Raw genomic sequence first — 20,635 nt, forward strand, 5'->3', positions numbered from 1 at the left:
AATTCGCAACGCGCCGACACAAAATCACCAAAGAAAAGCTTACAGCGGAAGCTCACAACGCAACTCAGCTTTCACTACTCGCCGCTAGATGTCGCTAGCGCCGAAAGAAGGAAAACAATTCCATCACATTACAAACGGAGGGCGGAAATCGTACGGCAGTTCAAGTTATGGTATTTACACAGCGGAAAACATTAAAAAGAAATCGTGGATTGGTTTTGTGAACTATTTAATTTTATTTCACAACTATTTGATGACGACACATTACAAAACGAACAACAGTGATTGATAAGGGATGGGATGGGGGAGTGTGCGTTGCACTTACACTAACGCGGCACAATACTGTTTCCTTTTCATTCATGTCCTGGCGGATGCACCGTGTTGCCAGGTCGGCAGTTTCCCAAACAGCCAAACCGGAAAAGCTCAATCGGATGTAAATCGTTGCACTGGCACACTAGCCTTTTGCTGTTTCTTTATGTATTACATGCCTACACGGGTCTCATATGGTCTAGCACTGTTATCACCTTTGCTTATCGCAGTTTAAGCACACAGACAGACATTGAGCGTATGACTAGATATCGGTAAGAAGGAAGGACAAAGACCGCAACGCGTTCGCCGAGTGTTGCCACCCGTCGCGCGGCTAGGTTGCGATGCTGTTGTTGAGCAGTGGTGTCGTTACCGTTGGGCAGTTTGTTAGCAGGTAGGCCGGTTCCTGCGACTGACCCATCCCGAGATGCTCAATGCACGGGCAAGAGGCGGTGAGGTCTTCGGCACCGTCCGAAATGCTGTAATCCGACCGACGGATGCTACTGTCGGAGATGACTTCCATGAGCGCATCATCGCTGTACCTGCGGTGAGCAGACATGTGGTTAATGTTATTGTTAAAAAACTTTTTTGTCGTGCTAATTGCATACATTTGGGGGAACAACCCCCGTCAATCTTTTATCCACTTACCGATGGTACCGATGTTGCTCCAGCATGGCTCCACTGGCAAATCTCAGTCTTTTCGGTGACTCCAGACTAGAGGAGCGAGGCAGCGAACCGCGGGGCAAACCCAACGAGCGGCTTTTCAGCGAGCTGCGTACACCGGGCAGATTGGTGACACTCTTCAGCATGCCGAGATATTTGTTGAGCGCTCGTGAGCCCCGCCGCTCGGTACGTTCCTTCGTGCGACGGGCCCGCGCGTCCGGATCCTCGCCCACCAGCCAGAACGTCCGCTGGTCGCCCTTACCCTTCATCGGCACCAAACCGCGCTCCTGGAAGTGGTACCCACCGAGCGAGTCAAGGATCTCTTTGGTCTGTAAGCTGCAGTGGATCTTGAGCGGCTGTCCGGTTGATTCCATGCGTGAGGCCGTGTTGACCGTGTCACCGAACAGACAGTACCGGGGCATCTTCAGCCCAACGACGCCGGCACACACCGGCCCGGAATGGATCCCGATCCGCAGGTACAGCCGATCGTTCGGCCGATGGCGGATCTTAAACTCGGCGACCGCTTCCAGCAACTGCAGCGACATGGACGCAACCTCAGCCGCGTGTATCAGCCCGTTCCGGATCGGCAGCCCGGACACGACCATGTACGCGTCACCGATCGTTTCCACCTTGTACACATCGTAATGCCCTATGATCGAGTCGAAGCAAGTGTACAGATCGTTCAGGAAGTCGACCACCTGCAGCGGTGTGCTTTCGGCCGACATCGACGTAAAGCCAACGATGTCGCTGAAGTAGATCGTCACCAGGTCGTAACTTTCGGCTTCCACCTTATGGCCCCGCTTCAGCTGCTCCGCCACCGGTCGCGGCAACATCTCCAGCAGCAATGCTTCCGTCTTTTTCTTTTCTTCCTGCAGCTGATCCGTGCGCTCGTCGACCAGCTGTTCGAGATTGTTCGCGTACTTCTCCATCATGGCCATCATGTTGTCGAAGATGTTCGGCCGCATGCCCTTGCGCAGTACGCGCAGCTTGTTGCGTATCGCTTTAAAGTCGGGCCGATCTTCGGGCCGCTCCGACCAGCACTCCTTCAAGCATTCGCGCACACAGTCGAACGATGTTTCGAGGGGTTGGATCGCGGGCCGGAAGGGTGTGTGGGGATCGAGTGGGTTTAGGACGCGCTTCAGACACTCCATCGGGGTGCATTCGATTTCCCCGAACGGGCCACGGCGGGTAAAGATCTCGTACAGCACGATGCCGAAGGAGTAAACGTCACCTTTCGGTGTGCCTGGTACGCTTGCTGTAGGGCCGGCACGCAGCAGTTCCGGCGCTCGATACAGTAGTTCTGAAAGGTAAGCATAAAATAGAAACAACTATACGATATATCCGTTGTAGGTTTTCGTTGTGCTGAGTAAAATATGGCCTCGCGGGTTAGTAATTTTACTTCACAACATGTACACAATTGCCTAATATTGAATATATCACGACAGTATAAAAGTATATGCTTAATCCTTCCCTAAACGCTCATGTTACTAACTAATTAGTATTCAGTTCATCATTCAATGTATTTAGTGTGATGCGCCTAAAATTATGCAATCACCATTCAAATTGTACTTTAAATAGAACATCGGTAGAAGATTTTATTATTCAACATTGCATACCTTTAGGCGTTTTACTGAAAACGCTTCAGTAAGCTGTCACAAGGACTGACGTGGCTTAAATCAATAAATGAAGATTAATCATTTGAAATATTTGTTAAAAATTCAACCAAACATCGATCACCAATACAGATTCTTCCAACCTGTAATAAAATTGTTCTACCAACCAGAAATGTCTTCCAGTGCTGTTTACAATCTGGTGAAATATTTGCTGGTATCTAACGATACTAATTTGCACCATGAGCTCTACGGGTAACACAATAGTCGTGCGAATAAACCGTGCTCACAAATCAGGTGATTGAGCTACGACGTGTGCTGAAAATAGCAGCTTTGTTTATCTTACACCCTTTCTATAAACAACTTCCACCAGGAAAGGTTAAAAGCGAACGTGTAAAATGTTGCTTTCGAGTGAGTTATACTGTTAGCAATAGAGGGAATCCCCCATTGTAAGCCTGCACAGTAAATCGCTTTTAACTTCACAATACAATACACTACAGTACGCCACACAATTGTACCCGGTTGCACGCCACTCACTTTGACACTTTTCCTCGAGCTTCTCCTTCTCGTCGGCCACATCCTCCGAACCCTGCTTGAAAGCGAACAGCCCAAAGTCGCTCAGCTTCACCACCCACCGGGAATCGATCAAACAGTTGGACGTACGCAGTGAGCCGTGAAATCGGAGCGGGGACTCGTGCAGATATATCATACCGCGCAGTATGTCCGCCACCATCGATGCCGTGAACATGTTGTCCAGCTTCACATCTTCGTTTTCCAGCACATCCTGCGGGTGGTAGGAGAAGAAGCAGTTTAGTGGAGCGGGAGCTGTTGCGGTAAAATTGAATGCTGTAAATACGCTCTTACCTTCAAGCTGCCACGGTTGCAGTAATCCGTAATAATGCAAATATTCGGCGGATCGGTACACGCGCCGATGAATGCGTTCAGATTATCATGGCGCATATCACGCAGCAGCTTCAGCTCCTTCTTCATCTCCCGCGTAATGTCGATGCTTTTCTTCTTCACCTTCTTGATCGCGTACAGCTGCCCCTTGTACAAACCGATCGGTGTGAAGATGGTCGAGTAGCGGAAGTCCAGGTCCGGATTCGAGCTCAAGCTGACCTGGCTCGTGCGTATCAATGGATGCGTTGTCTGGAACAGAGTTTTTGGGAGAAAATTTAACGAATGTTCTTACACTGTTCTGTTACTCTTTTACACTCCTATTGCCTTGCTTTTCCTATTTGCCTTATAACTTTATACCATTTATGAACTGTCTACAGCTAGTAAAGTCAGCCATTACCAAAGTACATCGTCTCAGCCATGAATGTGCATTATTTAAAGGAAGTGCAAAAAGATGTTTATTTGTTTTGTTATTGTATTAAGTTTAAAAAAAGAAGTGCAAAAAGGTTTAATTGTAGGTTAGCTGACAGATTGCAATGAAAAACAGCCACACATTTGTACAAAGTACCATGCGTCTCCATTGCATCCGATCTTTCTTTTATTAATAACAAAAAGGAATAATCTTTTATTAATAACATTCTAACGCCGTTCTAACGAAAAAAAGGAATAATGTTTGGGCAACTACTTTATAATATTTGATTGTTAATAAAAATAAATGATTTAAGTTTTGAGCAGTATAAACACAAATGATGAACAGATTTTTTTTTCGTACCAATAAATATCCTCAGTAAATGGTATGTAACATTGCGCCGCAAAAAGATCAATGCATAAAAGCGGACCATGATTGAACACGACCCTTATCAAACACATTACCTTACTCAACGGAAACCCCGTCCGAAAATCATAATGCTCGTTCACACATTGACAGCATTGTCGCAAACGTCGGTCCACACGTCGGTGAACGTCACTTCCCAATACCTGTGCTGCCCCACGTTACAGAACGCCTCAAACACGCACAGGGAAGAAACTCGTTATTATTTATTTATTTTCAACCGACATGAACCAGCATGGTTTCATGTTGTGCGTTTCATTTCCATTTTTTTTTAGGTATGCTTTAGGTCATCGACCCAATTCGTTGTATAGGACACTAGGTGTATTGCGTGCTGCGTGTCACTGCTGTACCACCCCATTACCAGCGGGGCGGTATGGTCCTGCTCGTGTTAGTATGTTTTGCAACGGAATCTCCTAGCAAATGGTTCCGTCCGAGCAACAATTAAATACAAAAAAAAACCCAAAGAAAAACATTCACATAAATCTGGGTCACTGGCTTTTGGGGCGGGTCGAGAGTTAATCGAACCATCAATTGGCCATTCCGTCTGTCTAAGTGTTATTTCCCGTGCGACGCTTCCAAGCTGTTTCATAAATCAATGCTTAATCGAGCATGATGGTGGAGCATTGTTTTTTTTTTTGTTTTATCGTTACCACCTGCCCAAACGGTCAAGTGCCTTCACTGCCGCTGCCTGCCTTCACTGACAGTTGCGTAAAAGACGGGAAATGGGTACCTACCCGCGTCATTTTCTGACCGGCCGTTTCCTTCTCATTTTCATGCATCTGTATTTCGCGAAAGTCCACCTTCCACAGCAGGCTGTCGAGCTCCTGTTCGTAGCGCCAGTTCCGGTACAGCACGAGTGAAACGACACCCAGCAGCAGCAGCGCACCGCCAGCAATGCCACCCGTTATCTCGCCCGTATAGCCTATCCGAAGGGAAAAAGCGTGTGAATTAGGCGAGCTTTTGAGCCGCGCTGTCCATAAAACGATACTTACTGATACACTTTTCACCACGAAATCCACACCGAGGCTCAGCCACCGGCGGACCGGATCCAACCCAATCGATCGTATCAAACAGCCGAATCTCCTGTGCGGAAATGAAAAAATGCCCATAAGTTGACGGGAGAGACGCGAGGAAGGAAATATAACGAAAGGGGACAAATGCAAAAAAGAGAGTGAAATTGAACGTAATGCTTTAGTTAAAAACCTCCTGTTGGGAGTAAATACTTTCATCATGCAAAAGATCATTCAACAAATATTCAAGAAAAAAACCGTGAAGGATAAGTATAATAACAATAAGGACTGACGATAGTGTAAAAAAACTGAACAGCTTTTCAATGATACGGGCTTATCGGTAGGGACTTTTCCCAAACCGTATCGTCAATTAATCAAATCAGACCATTGCACAGTGGGCATTTACCGGGTAAAAACTATTAAAAATTAATATCGTATTTTTGCAAAAACCAACGACAGTTTTAAAGCTATAAAATAAAACTAGGCAATTCCCAAATTTAGAAACATTTTTGGGTCTTCTACTTTGCTAGGTATGAGCGTCCAAAGTTGAATATTTCGAAAAAAAAACTTATCGAATTCGAACTGTTGTATCTAAATAAAAGTTATCGGAATAATTTTAAGTTTGACACTTCTATGAAAAGGTTTTCTTTTTTTTTCTTTAGGTTTAAGTGATGTTTCGAGGTATCCAACCATTATTGCTCTTAATAACATTGATAAGATAAAAAAAAAACTAGTTATATAATAACATTTTCGAATTTGGACATGATGCCATTTTAAAACTTCGCAAAACTGCGATCTTTCAATGATTGTAGGTTATAGTCGTATAGCTCATCTAACTTTCGTTGAAAAAATCATCTGCTCGAATTTGCCCCTTTTTCATATAATAATTTGTTTTGTAAAATAGTTTATCTCCATACACTACCAGGCGACTCCATTCGTTTTTAAACATTGAATAATGATTAAAAAAAATATGAAAAATACAAAAAGACGTAAAATTTCAATTCACAAAAAAATATTCGAATCTAGCTTTTATCTTTTCCTTCAAATTTTAAAGTAATTTACAAAAAACGATACTTAATGTACCGTAAAATTTACAGTATAGAGTATTTGAGCTTCACATTGTAGGACTTGGGCATTCATCCTCTATGTAAATAGAGGTCAATCACCCATTAACATATATTTCGAGACTGCCCTACTGCAGAAGATGTCAAAATGGCGTTATAACATATATGTACCAAATATTTCATCCTAGCGATAGTTTTTGACCGAAATTTGTTCGAAACTGCCCACTGTGCATCGGTGTGAGACTCATGAAAAACCCACAATTAAATGTAATGATTCGGGCTGAAAGGTACGGAACGTTTCGGCCCAGTTTGGTGGGACAAATCAACAGCCAGGCAAAGGGTTAAACGGTTGGGACAGTTTCATAACAATATAGAACCGAAGGTTGATGCTAAGGAATGTAGAAAAGGTTTCCTAATTAATTTTTGCGTTGAAGGTCTATGGAATATGATACATTTCCTTTTTGTGCGGTATCAATTTCTAGTGCTTCTTGCTTGTCGCTAATAATTGATTGTCCAGTGTGGTATTGATTTATATATTTTTCCATTAATAATTATTTTGTACAAATTATTTAATTGGCTATTAAATGTTTACATGAACAAAAAAACTATTTAAGAATACAAAACGGTCAATGATGACCGTGAAGGATACCAAACAATAATCTTATTTTTTATTACTCAAGAGGCAACTAAGGATATTTAATCACATTGAACAGTCATTCAAATCATTTTCTAATATTTTAAAGCTATATTTACATTTTACTTCAACAAAAAAATAAGTAAGGTTTACAGGACAATACAGGGTTTTAAGTAAGGATAATTAATAAGTAAGGATTACAGGACAATGCAAGCACATTATATCACCATCGCAGCGCAGCTTACCACAACACCAATAAACTACACCAATAATTGGTTTCATCTATTGCAAAGGTGCAAAATGTATCGTATTTACAACGGATTTTAATTTGCCATTAATGACGTTGATGTATATCAACAAAACGACGGAAAATGCTCTGCTTTAAAGTGATAATTAAAAGTATGCTTTGAACGTAAACATGGTTCTATTTTTGATACTTAATTTAACTTGTTGTGTTTGTTTTTCCTTCATAACGTCCAAAAACCAAGTGTTGATGCATGCTTATTTTCAGCATCTTTTCCCCCAACTTCGCGAAATCATGCTGGCTATTAATCATTGCCATCATATCATAACAACAAGTTCTAAAGCAAGACACCTCAAAACCGGACGAACCAGCTTGCACAGTGTCCGATTGCCGTAAAGTGATCATTTTACGCTTGTGCCGAAGGGGATACCACCGATGATAAAAGTAAACAAACAAACAAACCGCGTAACGTGGAGCGGGCAACGAAAAACAACATCGATCATCTTTCGTCCGGCGCGCATCGTAATGGCGGTTGGTGATCAAGTGTGATACACAGCACTAGAACTAGCGCAGCAAAAGGGCACGCAGGTGATTGATCGCACAGAACGAATTACGGGCCAGATTTTAAGAGGGGTCAGGCATGGAAGATTCAAGAAAACTCGCACACATTGAACACGAAAAACTAAAGAACGAAAGTGAACGGGAAAGGGCACATCGAGACACAGCCACAACTCACTCACCTGAATTTTAAACTACAGCGCGTGACAAGATGAGCGGAAATACAAAGCGTACGGAGAAGAAGGACGTTAAGGTTTTTTTTTATACGCAAAATAATAGAAAAGCACATATATCTATGGTACAACAATTTTTATCAATTTGTTTTCCTCATCAAACATTTTGTTTGTTTATGATTCTTATATTAACACAAATTGAACGAAGCAACACAGTTTAATCATGTTTTAACTATTTTTTAAACTGTTTAAAATGATCAATTGTTATTTTTCTTGCTATAATGCTGTAATATTTTGAAGGGTAAGGCCGGTGTCACTGCTCGAGCGATTTTCGTCGTGATTTCCAAGCGGATTTCACATTGAAACATAAACAAACCGTTATAAAGGGTTTGAACTTAACTCTAGTTCTGCAGAGATATTACACATACAGGCAGTTCCCGAGATACGCTATTATAGCGGACCGCGTGAATTCCGCGTAAGTCGAATCCAGGAGTAAAATCGTTTATATTATCGTTGACTTCCTTCTCTGCACTTATTTGATTCAACGAAACAGGCGATGTTATGAAAGAACACATTAAAATAAATTAAAAAAAAAACAAATGTTTTATATGACAAAGGAAGCTATTTTCGACCAATTTTCCGCTTTTTTGCTTAGATTTTGTGCTATATACTTACTCAGCTGATAACTATCCAAAAACCGCGTATCTCGGGGACTGCTTGTATTATACGTTCGTAAATATTCATGTGTTTTCGTTTATTGAATCGAATTTACTTACACGCACATAAGAGTTTCAATTACGATTTGCCAACATTTAGACACCTAAAAGCAACATAATTTTAATTTTATTCTGCCTATTTTTATAGCATCGCTGCGACGCTATAAAATTTCAAACGAGTTTGATTTGTGTCGACGACAACAACTGGGACGCGATTTTATCTAGAAGCAGTGACACCAGCCTAATGGTTTCCAAGATGTTGAAAAGCTGAACATATTGGATGGACCCCAACCTGGGGGGCAAGAATCGTTGGGATTTGAACCCAAAACCGGAGTGAATAGTTGACTAGTACACTATCGCCTACACTATTCGACCGGGCCAAACATGCAACTCTAGTGAGCCTAGTGCTTTAGACCACACTAAAATACGAACTAAATCACCTAATTTTCACATACTTTACTTATTTAAAATCAAAACTACTGGCGACTAATTTTTAAACAAATCTTTCTATAAAAATTATGGTGTCTTGAAAACAAGAGTGTAGAAAATGCTTTATTTCATATACATTAAAATAGCTTTTCTATTTATGATTATTCATTTTCCGATTTTTAAAGGTAAAGATAAAAAGAACTCTTTAAATTTGTTTGCTGAAAAAAAAACTCATCTGACACATGTAATAAAACATTCTTTTATCACAGCTCGAAATGGAATGAAAAGTTCAGCTTAAAGAACCGTATGTTACGTATCCGCTCTCGGCGTTATGACATCAGCATATCATTTCCATAATATTATTTTATTGCAAATGTGTTTCCCCGTGCCCACTGAGCACCCGCCCGGGGCAACGCATTAAAAGTGCATCTAGTTGGAAAAATGTGCACACACAGTGTGTGTGTATGTGTGTAACCGATTGCCCACTTACCGGTATGCGATCCACGGTCGGTGAGCTGAACCGCCCGATCGGAAACAATCCGTGCTGGTTGCCGGCGGTCGTGCTGGGGACGGGTTTCCGGGCGAGAATGGTGTAGTTACCGGTCGCATCACCGTTCTCGTCGATGTGCACCAGATAGCTGTGGGCAGAAAGGGAGGGTGAAAAATTGCGCTCGCAAGGATGTAAAACCCCACGCCCCGGTCGTTCACCTTACCCCATCGCACTCATGTAAGCGCGTCCCTTAATCGCTTCGATTATGGCGGTACCATTTTTCGGACTCCCGCCCGACAGCAGCACCTGCACCAGTGCATTTGCGTACAGATGGACCGCATCGTACAGATAGGCAGCTTCCGCCCTTATCTATGTGCAACGCGTTACGCCGCGAGGAAAAGGGAAAAGGATAGAGAGGATTAGTAAAGAGTTTTGCTTATTATTCAGCGATGTAATTTACGCGAATTTCATGTCTTTTTTGCCTGAAGCGATTCGATTTTCCTTTCTGTCAATCCTTTTTTCGTTCTACTTCCAAACCCATACTCGGGAAAGTCTAGACAAACAGTTCACCGTAGGGTATCATTTAAATAAAGCGAAAACCAAATTCGTAATGGACTGCTAATGGAACTCTCGGAACACTCTTCCGTCCACTTAGCAGCTGCAAATTGAGATTCCTTTCTCCACGTTGGAACGGTCCTAAAATCATCGCAGTGCCTTTGTAAGCTGCTTTCCAATCGGTCTGTCCCGTTCGCAACAAAACCCGGATATAACGAAACCGAAATCTTCCACCATCACAATGCAACTGATCACATGGATCGCAACTTTATTTACGAAACTTATCCCGCGGTTTGCAAAGATCTAATCGATTATCGATGCGGCTGCTCCATTCAAGACACAAGCAATCAGGGTTCTTGTGAAAGAAGCTCCACTTGAGCACAAAGTGCAGCAGGATTGCAGGTCACAGTGCAGTGGAAGTGCAATACTAAGCCATTAGTACCAAGCAATTGTGTGGTCAGAAGCTGCACAACAATAGAATGCACCATCATCTTTGCACAGCGAATCTTCAATGCGTTTGATTGAAGGCTTCGGTCTTTGTCCATTGCTGTACTTAAAGTTGTGGAAATAAGCTGTACGTACTCTGTTAGGTCAAATCAATATTGACCAAATGCTAACAAAAGCCAGAGCAAATTGGGTGTTTATGTGGCGTAAAGAGTCCGTCCAATAACTGTTGGAGATATTAATTCTTTGTTACTATCAAAGCAATATCGTAAAGTAGTAAATTGATTTAATAATCTGGAATTTCTAGTTAAAATGGCACCATTGAAGATGACGAAACATAATAAAAAGGATACAAATAAATACTATTAAATATTTAACGAAAAGTATGAAAATAAACTTGAAAACAAACTTGAAACATAAACAAAATAAAATAAATGCAAGTAACTGTAGAAAACTCTTTTAAAAAAAAACTGAAAATTATATAAAAACAGACTAACATACTGAATCTAATAATATTGTGCATATAAAACATAAAACATTGCGATAAAACATGAAACAATTACAGTAAAATCAGATTTACATAAAACATTAATATGAAAAGGACCTAATTTTGTCAATATAATATTCAATATTCTTTATTCAATATTTTTATATTTTTTATTCGGATTAATTAATATTATGACGAAGATGGCCTCAAAGTATTTTATACAAAATTCCATTAGCCATTGTGATTACAGGAACGTTCCATCTACAGCAAGTAAAGTGTTCCTGTATCTGTCTCCAATTGCTATACCAGTAAAGTTAGTCGACATTCCTTGATCTTGCTCAAACCTACTTGCTCTTGCAATCGTAATCGGATGAGCAAATCAATGTGCTCCTTAGAGGGAAACGATTACCAAGTCCTTAGCGGCAAGTACGGCAGCGCCCCGTCGTGCTGCAGCGATGCAACGACCAAGAAGGATCGGTAATCAACTTATTCCTGCCGGCTGCATGCACCGTTCGCTTAGCCGAACCGTAAGGAAGTGGCATATTAATTCAATTTCCGTATGAATAACCATGGGTTCCGATCGCATAAAAGGCATCCGATAACGAGCCTTGCACCGCATGCGGTCGGAAAATGATTCCCCACAGTCAGTGGGTTTATTGGACGACAGGTGCTGTGGGTGGGGAGCTCTATTACTTGAGTGGTGTCCGGAGCTCAGAAAGGAAGCATGTGCAAAAAAAATCCGTGCTATCATATAAATGCAACTCTGTGCAGAATTTGAAATTTTACGCAATAAGGCTGGTAGAGGAATTTTCAAGAATTCTTCAAGGAAAATTGCAATGTTCAATCAATGTTCAAAAATAGAATAAAAAACCCAAAAATTACCGTTCATTAAGACACACTTTTCAACGCAGAGGTATTAAACCATCTAGACAAAGACGTGACGTGTATTTTTTAAATTACGATCCAACTTAATCTGCCTCATGTCATTCTCATCAACGTGTTTGTAGTCCAATAATGCACAACTCGTATTTCAAACAACCCTCCCTTATTGCAGTATTAATCTGCCGCTTAACGTTGGTTGTAAATATTTACCTGCTTTACGCCTCCGAAGAAGATCAACGCATTCCGGTAGTTGAACGGTGGTAGCTCCAAATATTTGTTAACCTGTTGTAACGACAAGCGTCAAAGAGAAAGGACAACGTGTTAAACTTTCGAATGCTAATAAAAGAAAACACCCCACATTGTAAACCGTAGGAAAACCGTCATGTTACCATTTCGTTTGCTCGCTTCGTTATCATAATAAATTAACGTTCGTTTTCGATCCTTCCGATGCAACGGTGCTGTAAACAGTGGCGTGCAAAACAGCGACGGGACAGACGCACACAGTCTGGAGCACCATGTGCCGAGTGCAACGTATCGGTTGTTGCACATCGTGCACCAGTGCATCAGCGAGCGGGCATTTGTGTATTTATTTGGACGCTCGTGAGAAAGATTTATTATCGCAATACCAAACCCCAAACGCCTTTTCAACGCCAAATGGTCGTTTCGCGTTTTTTTTTTTTGGTCGGAATTTATTTCGGTTCGTAAATAATTTCGCTTCCTTTTCGGAGTTTCGTTCCCGCAAGCAGAAAGTGCACGGTTGATTATATTAACTTGCGCTTCTTAACTTTCATTCCAAAAAATATAAAAATCTCATCCCGCAGTCTGTACACACAGTAATTATTGGCGAACAGCGGCTTTGTTTGTGCCCGTTTTAACGGTCGTAAAATCAATTTTATTACTGCCCATGTGGAGCTTATGTCTCCTTTTTGTTTTTGGACCGTGCTTAATTGCATCCAGTTATTATTTTACGATTTCTTTTATGCCGGTTGGTTCAGGTGAGAATTACTTTTTTATCATATTTTCATTACGTTAGTTATTTATTTGCAAATATTGAGTTCTAAAAGCGAAACACAAAAAAAACGAGCATACATTTATTTCACCCACTGTAGTCCAGCTTTCGAAGAGTATTCTATTTCATCGTTTTATTTTAGACTGCTCCTACACAGTCAGCGATTGTCGCAATTGCGACTTCTCGAGCTGTCAAAGTTGTTTACATTTTCACACACAGCCTCACACCCAGTTCGTTTACGTATTTGTTCAAACCGGTAGCAGGAAAACATTAAACGAATTTAATTAAATTATGTTATAAAATAATGTACAATGAGTAATGTAATTATTAATGGCTCACAACTGAATTAATTTTAATTTAAACATTTGAATCGGCAGCATATTGAGCAACTCCTCCCGTGATGACAGATCAACTGTCATGGCGTCGAAGTCACACAAAGTCGCAGAAAATATACACATCGCGAGATTTCGCATTTTTTTTTTTGTATTAAGTTTGGCAAAGTCGCAGTCGCAATTGCTACAATCGCTAACTGCACTGGAGCAGTCTTAAATCTCTTCTTGCCTTAAAATGCAATAAACACAATTTGACAGATAGACAGCGTGTTGTATTTACTAAAGATTTGATTGATTATACCCATCAATCATGCGTACACAACACACGGAAAGAATCTGAAACCGTTCCGCAATTTCTTATCTCGACTTTTTCTAAGCTGTCGCAAATTTTGATTGAAAAAGGAAAATCATTTACAAAACTTCACGGAGAAAAATGCTCCACCGACAATCGAAACCACTTGTTGGTCGAAACAGATTTATCACAACCAAGCGCTCTATCGACGGCATTCTTTTTTCCATCATCCGGGCAGTGAAATGGAACGGTTCAAAACTGACACTCACCTTTACCGCGAACTCTTCGAATCGTACCGGCGCCGACGGCACGATGGCCAGATAATGCCGGAAGGCTTCGACCGCGTCCGGATCCGGCGTCGTCTGCAACAGCCCGTGCATGTACTTGGTCGGCAGGGCCGCATCGTACTGTTCGATGTCGACACCGACGACAAAGTAGTCGCCCCGTTCGAGCAAACCGCGCCGTCGTAGGCTCACCAGCAGCCCGATGTGCTCGTAGTGGTATCCCAGCACAAGATAAACTGTTGGGGTAGGAAGGGCGCGAAAAAGCAAAGAAACCCGAACGAGAAACGTCAATACATTGATTAATGTTCTGGCCAAAGTGTTGTCCATCGTGGACTTGGAAGGAAAATGAACCGGTGAAGGAAACGAGAAAGATGAATAAATAAAAAGCGTCAAACGGTGAGCATCTCTAGCACATTTCCACGGTTTTGAGGAAAAGAAGAAAGGGAGATGGAAGGAGTGCGAAGGAAAGAGAGAGAGAGAGAGAGAGAGTGAGAGAGAAGGTCATTGGAGCAAATTGGAAATAATTTATCAAAATAAAAAAAACCGCGACAGCTCGGTAAACGGGTGCTATTAATTGAAATTTAAGCGATCTGCTATCGACACTTGTACCCAGCTACGGTAGCGCTGATAAACCGTAATCTGATTAATGGTAATCGAACGAGCTTTGTACAAATTGATGCATACCGCTTTATAAATTAAAAAAAGTAGAAATATTGGATAACATCATCAAACAAGTCTTCATTCTTCTTTCAATTCTAACGCACACGTGAGGGTGGCGATCCCGTGGTCGTCGAGCTAAGCGTTAGGTCTACTGCACCACAGTCATGGGATCGAATCTGATCGACTCTCGATAGTGTAAGCTCAATTATGAGGTAAAATCATATTATCACAAGGTAAGCGGTAAGTAGGTCGTCAAATAAGAGAAGAATCCTATTCTCTTTAGCCGTGTATATTTCATAATAAATCGTTGAATATGGTAAGCTAATGGTTTAGCGAGTTCTTCATGCTTAAAAAATGATAAAGCTCCTTCTCCCAATCGATCGACTTACTTCTTGTGTCCTCGTACGTGTCCTCCACTAGCCGCTCGAACGGATTGCTCGAATACCCGTGGTGGTAAATGTCGGTCCAGGTTGCAACAGAGCGGATCCGGATGCTGGCCGTCCGGAGCGTCGTCTTGAGCGTTTCGGCAACCGCATCGAACTCACCGTTGTCTGAAGCACGATACAAAAAACTAACCTTAAAGAAGCCGAGGAAAACTATTTTTCCATTTTTTCGATCGAATTTCTGTATTCGGCAAGACACATATCGAGTAGAGCGGGAAGTTTGGCATTGGTTGTATTCTTTTTTTGTTTTGTGTTTTGTTTTGCTTTCAACGATTGGAGTGTTGTTTCGCCAAGCAGCCAGACAAGCGTACTAACTTAAGGTCTAACTAAAGCATACGGACAGATAGACACACGTACGCACGCACACAAACACAAACGAATCCGTGCACACCTACCTGGGTCCAGTTGTAGGCGAGGAGCAGCGAGACGACCGATTTGGAAATTTGTAGATCCGGCGGTCGCGTTCTAGCGAACGTTGGAAAGTGCTTCTTGTTGGACGTTTCGTTGTGCGTACAGAACTATCCACCGGACCGGTGAAGGAAGAAACACGGAATCGACACAAGACACAACATGAAAATAGTTCCGAAAAGCAACAAAAGAAAAAAAAACAACAAAATGGTGCGCTTCACTCACGTAAGAAATCATTGGCAGATTAAAGGCGGCCGCCATACGGCCCTCGTGGACGCAGGTTTCCTGTGGTCCAACGTATCCGATCACGTCCTTCGTCCAGAGGTCGGCCGTCTTGCGAATGCTGGTTACCTCCTCGCCGTACGTTTCCGCCACCTCGAACCGTAACTCGTGCCCGTGCTTGCTGAAGTACCGGTCGTTCACCTCGGTCATGGCTAGGGTTATGGCACCGGAAATTTGTAATCCTATCCGACGCCCGGAATAAAAATAAAGGGTACGGAAATGCTATTACATTCGGTTTGCGTGTACGGTCGCATCTGCGAGCCCGCAGAGCAGCATGCCGGGCAGGCATTAGTGCACATTTAATTGTCCATCTTGGAGGAAAGTTTGCCGTCAGTGGCAAACAATCCCATCCGGGAAGTAGTTCTAAGTAGTGTTGCGCAGAAGTGGACTACAGTAAACACAGCGCTTGCGGCCAAGCGAAATACAGTTACAATAAGAGACTTTAGGTGAGAAAAGATATTCAAGAAAAGAAGTTTGGCAGTTCATTAGCTCCACGATGTAAGAGTTCTTTTAGTATCTTGGAGTAAATAAATTTGGAAGTAACGCCAGCCCCACGCGAACGGTCCGAGACAAAAACCTCGTAGCAAAGAAAGACTATCCGGCTACTCGGTAAAATCAGCCTAGTAGTAGGCCGGAAATGGGAAACATATGACGTACCAGGTCGTTATGCCAAGAAGAGGAAATATTTAGATGTTTATGGCACAAACATCTGCCGCATTTTATCAATCAAGAATAGGAGTTGAAGTCTTCAAGGGGTCACCATTTTTGCACCAAAATAGGACCAAAATAGGACGATTGAAGAATACTACTTTGTGCAATTTAAGACCCTCAAAGAGTCCCTTACTTTAGGTACTGTATTTGCCTTAACTATCAAATCCTTGCACTGAAACAAAGATACAGACTAGCTTTATTGAAGGATGAAGGTGTTGTAGTGCGTTACATTGCGATGTCTGTACTATTTAACACGACTTTAGTTAAGGCCAAGTTTTGAAAACCAATTGTGCATTCAATTAGTTACTGTTACAGAGCTAAGTGTGTGGTCTGTTAGACCTCAAGAAATCCTCAATACTTCAAGATGGATGTATGTCTTCTATATTTCCTATTTATCCATGATGTTGTAAGATTTGTCCGACTGTTGTTATGTGTTATGCTGATGTTCTAAAAGTGGTCGTCTTATCCTTCACTAGTTCATCCTTTATCCATCCTAGTGTGTAATCCCTATTCTATTGTACAGGGGCTTCGAAACCGGTTCTGTGCCATTAAGATCCCGGACATATAGCTTGATGACAGCCACACCATTTCAAACCATATCACCACCCATGTCAGCAGGGCTCAGAGGACTCTTGTATAACTTATGGTCAATACCTTTTGTAATATCCTATGTTTGAGGACATTGTCGGGTCGTTCTCGTCTAAGACCCGAGTACCCAGTCTTCTGTCCGCTTGCGATCTTTTATGTTTCGCTCGTTCGACATCGTTGAAATGATTTGAGACCAATAGTTTAACAGTTCATTTAACTGTAAACATCACTAACGTATATTATTAATAACATTTAAATGAATAAGAAAAGTCTAAACACCTTAACATGAATCAATGTGTACAATATATTTACATACTATAAACATGCTATAAAATGCGAAACACTAAAGAAATGATGCTGACGGTTACAGTTTCATTAAGTAGAGAGGATCGAGAAGTTGTATAAAATACAAGTAACCTTCTGTACTTCGAATCTCTATTGTTTGGTTTGATAAAAAAATACAACCAACCGCCATTGTTTGGCGCCAAACTTTCGCCCGGAGATGTATAATCAATCTCGGGAAAGAACTCAATTACATCGTAATCCGCTCCATTGTCAGTGGCTCAGATCAATGGTGAAGCACAAAGGCAGCATCAAGGAGAACCGGATGTGGCTGTGTATCCTTAATCCGACCCGCTTCATGTCAGTGCCCGAAAGAAAATAATACGCTAGAAACTTAAGTGCAAGCTTTTGCCATTTACATCAATCCGTCGCAGCGACAGTAAAAAATCGACTCGTAGCATAGTTTTTCAATTCTGTTTTTAAATGACGTGTACCCTTCCCGTGATAACACGCAAATACACTCGTAGGCTGCGAGGCACTTTTCCACGCATTTTCCACTTGACCCATTTTGCTTAAACAATAGCTTTATTTTTACATTAAATTATGGCGACGAAACAGGTTCGTTTACATAAAATTGTAATAAATTACGCTAGGGAACTTTTTATTTCTGCTTTGAACGTTGCAGTTTCATGCAGGCATCGAATGCACGAAATAAATTAATGCTAGTTCCCAAATTAATGTAAACGATTTTCTTCATTTCTGTGTTTTTTTTTCGCAAGTGCCATACGAAAACATAAATCACACTGCAAGGCGACAAGTCAAATGCAGTTTGACTCCAATTGCCATGTTCTTATCACTTTGCCAAACACTTTTTTCATCACCTCGAACCAATTAAATCGCTTGTTGGTGCTTTCGCTTCACTGCTATCACCACCAGACGATCTGGATGCTCTAAAGGGATGGGACATATTCCCACACAATTACACTTGCAATTTCAGCTCCACACTTGAACATGTGAAACCGAAACATTGCATATTCAAACCGCACAATCTGATCGCATTAATATTTATGTACGCACCAGATACGGGCGGTCGAAATTCAAGGACGACAAATATCCTCCCATCCGCTTGGGTGGAGATCCCATTCGCAGCCCCATGTTATCACGGTATCAAGAATTCGGGAACGGGAATTCACAAGGTCACAGGACGGATGCTATCGTTAAACAACCAGGTGCACGCATAGACGGCGTCATTTTCTTCGGTCGGTAGTAATGTACCGTTCGCTGGCGGAAACCGGCCCATGAGCGATGGCGTTGGCTTTCCATTTCGGCAACCAAGATAAATGACAGCTCTTTACGCGGGATGACAAATTTTGTCCTCTTGGATTGTGCTTTTCTTGCGCGTGAAGATGTCAGTTTAGTTTTATCTTTTGCTATACTTGACGAAAGTGAAGTATCCTTTTCGGCACGGTCTCTTAGGAATCCGTGTACCATTATGATGCGACATGAGAGATGTTCAGGAAAATTAGAATTTTATCACAATAAATATTGTATTTACAATCAAGTTGTTTAGCGTGATTAGTTGTTCCTATCTGTATAAAGTTTTATAAATGAACTGGACTTTACTACAAACCTATTTTTTTAACGGAAAAGACAACATACTCTCAACAAGTAATAGCTTTTCACAACGATTCTTTCCTTGTAAAGTATCCTACTACATTCAAGTGCCTTTAATGTAACGAAAAGGAACGCTGTCTAAAGAAAGAGCAACACACCACTATGCAACCACTGAGCTATTAAGCTCAAAATTACACCAACGAACATCGCATACGACATTCCCAGTAAAGCAGCTGCCAACCGAAAAAAAGCGTCCAAACGTTACACAATTTTCCCACCAGTCATTCGAAACGATTTGCGCTACCATTTAAAACAGAAACACCAGCGCCCTGAGCAACGGAAGTACCGCGCAAAGCAAGCAACGAGCATGTGCTTTAGGACGGATTAGTACGATGGGTGACGTCCCGTCAAGCAGCTTTCGCAAAGTGGGTTTTACGGTTGGCTTTGCGGAAAATGGTACCTAATTATTATTCTCTCTCTCCGCTTCGACTTGTAGCGTAATGTAGTTGAAGCAGTGCGCGGTTTCTTCGTTTCGGGCGACAACAGTTGATAAATTTAGTTTCATATAGCTGCCGTCCGTTATTTACTATCCAAGGCATAAAAAATGCTGAAATAAAGGACAAATTTAACTTCCCACAGCGATAGTGCCACATAGAAAGATGATATTTCATCTAACTTCCAGTTTCGATAAAGTCGACATACAATTTGGTTCATAACGCCTGAAGTTATGCAATTTTTTTTTATTTTGTAGTATCTGCTTATAATTGTTGTGAATAGTTTGAAGTCAGTTTGGTCAAGACTAGTTGTTCGTCCGGGATGTTAGTGATAATCATAAATGATTTATAAACAAGTGATTATTAGAGAAACAAAATGCATACCTTCAGGCGCTTATCTACTGGTCACTACTGAACCGTCAGGATGGTTTAAGAGAGATGTTTAATATTTTTAAATTAATGTTAAAAACACTACAACTAAAACCATATACTCTATGATTGTCCAACGTTACTCACCCGGTCGTGCGTAAACGCGATCACCCGGCCGCCGTTGGGATCCGGTCAGATAGCCAACGGTAAAAACATCCCCCACGGTCGATACCACCAAACCACCGAGCACGGCTACAACGATGAAGATTCTGCTCCACTCTAGCCCGAACAGTCGATCACAAAATCGTCCCACACTGCCACCGGAACTTGCACTGTTTAACAACCCTTTGGTACGTTCGGCCGGTTCGCGTCCACAGGACTTCATAACGTCACGTTTGCAGTACACCGGACCAGACTCGGTTTCACTCGGTTCGCCCGGGGCGGGAGAAGCTTTGCCGAACAGACGAGCCAGCAGCGATCAGCGAGCATCTTACTGCCGGCAACGCATACCATCTTCCTGTCGCATTACTTTCAGTGTTTGCAGGCGGAAAACAGCCACTAGGCGGACGTTCAAAGGCTTTTCTCCGGGATTTCCCGGCATGGATTGAACGTTCTTTGAACAGACCGATGGGGTATGAAGTTGCAGCGCTGCCCACTAGGTAAACTTCTGCTTTTAATAAATGGTTCGCAACGCTTCACTATTTCCTGCAATGAGAAAGAACATCAACAAATATAAATTTCATACACAGCATGACAAACCAACGATATGGCTAATAGGAAACGGCGAACCGAAATTAGTTTGCCCTGCGGTGAATAGTTTAATTAATTTGTGTAGTATTTTATTCTGCCGCAAATTAGCTTCCAGCGTGGTTTAGG

The 20,635-nt window shown here is 41.9% G+C and overlaps 1 protein-coding gene across 1 annotated transcript; it reads right to left on the minus strand.

Moving 5' to 3' along the window:
• Window positions 1-637: 637 nt before the first annotated feature.
• LOC128709396 (guanylate cyclase 32E) lies at window positions 638-20,144 on the minus strand. Its single transcript, XM_053804394.1, has 15 exons — window positions 19,907-20,144; window positions 15,645-15,883; window positions 15,407-15,529; window positions 14,958-15,144; window positions 13,894-14,144; window positions 12,202-12,273; window positions 9,847-9,992; window positions 9,624-9,771; window positions 7,998-8,009; window positions 5,298-5,388; window positions 5,040-5,227; window positions 3,441-3,725; window positions 3,114-3,360; window positions 952-2,266; window positions 638-845 (listed from the first exon to the last, which is right to left on the minus strand). Exons 1-15 carry the CDS (start codon window positions 20,142-20,144, stop codon window positions 638-640), a joined length of 3,750 nt encoding a protein of 1,249 aa, XP_053660369.1.
• Between the last annotated feature and the right edge of the window lie 491 nt (window positions 20,145-20,635).

Source organism: Anopheles marshallii, chromosome 2 (assembly GCF_943734725.1).
Source record: "Anopheles marshallii chromosome 2, idAnoMarsDA_429_01, whole genome shotgun sequence".
Classification (NCBI taxonomy): domain Eukaryota; kingdom Metazoa; phylum Arthropoda; class Insecta; order Diptera; family Culicidae; genus Anopheles; species Anopheles marshallii.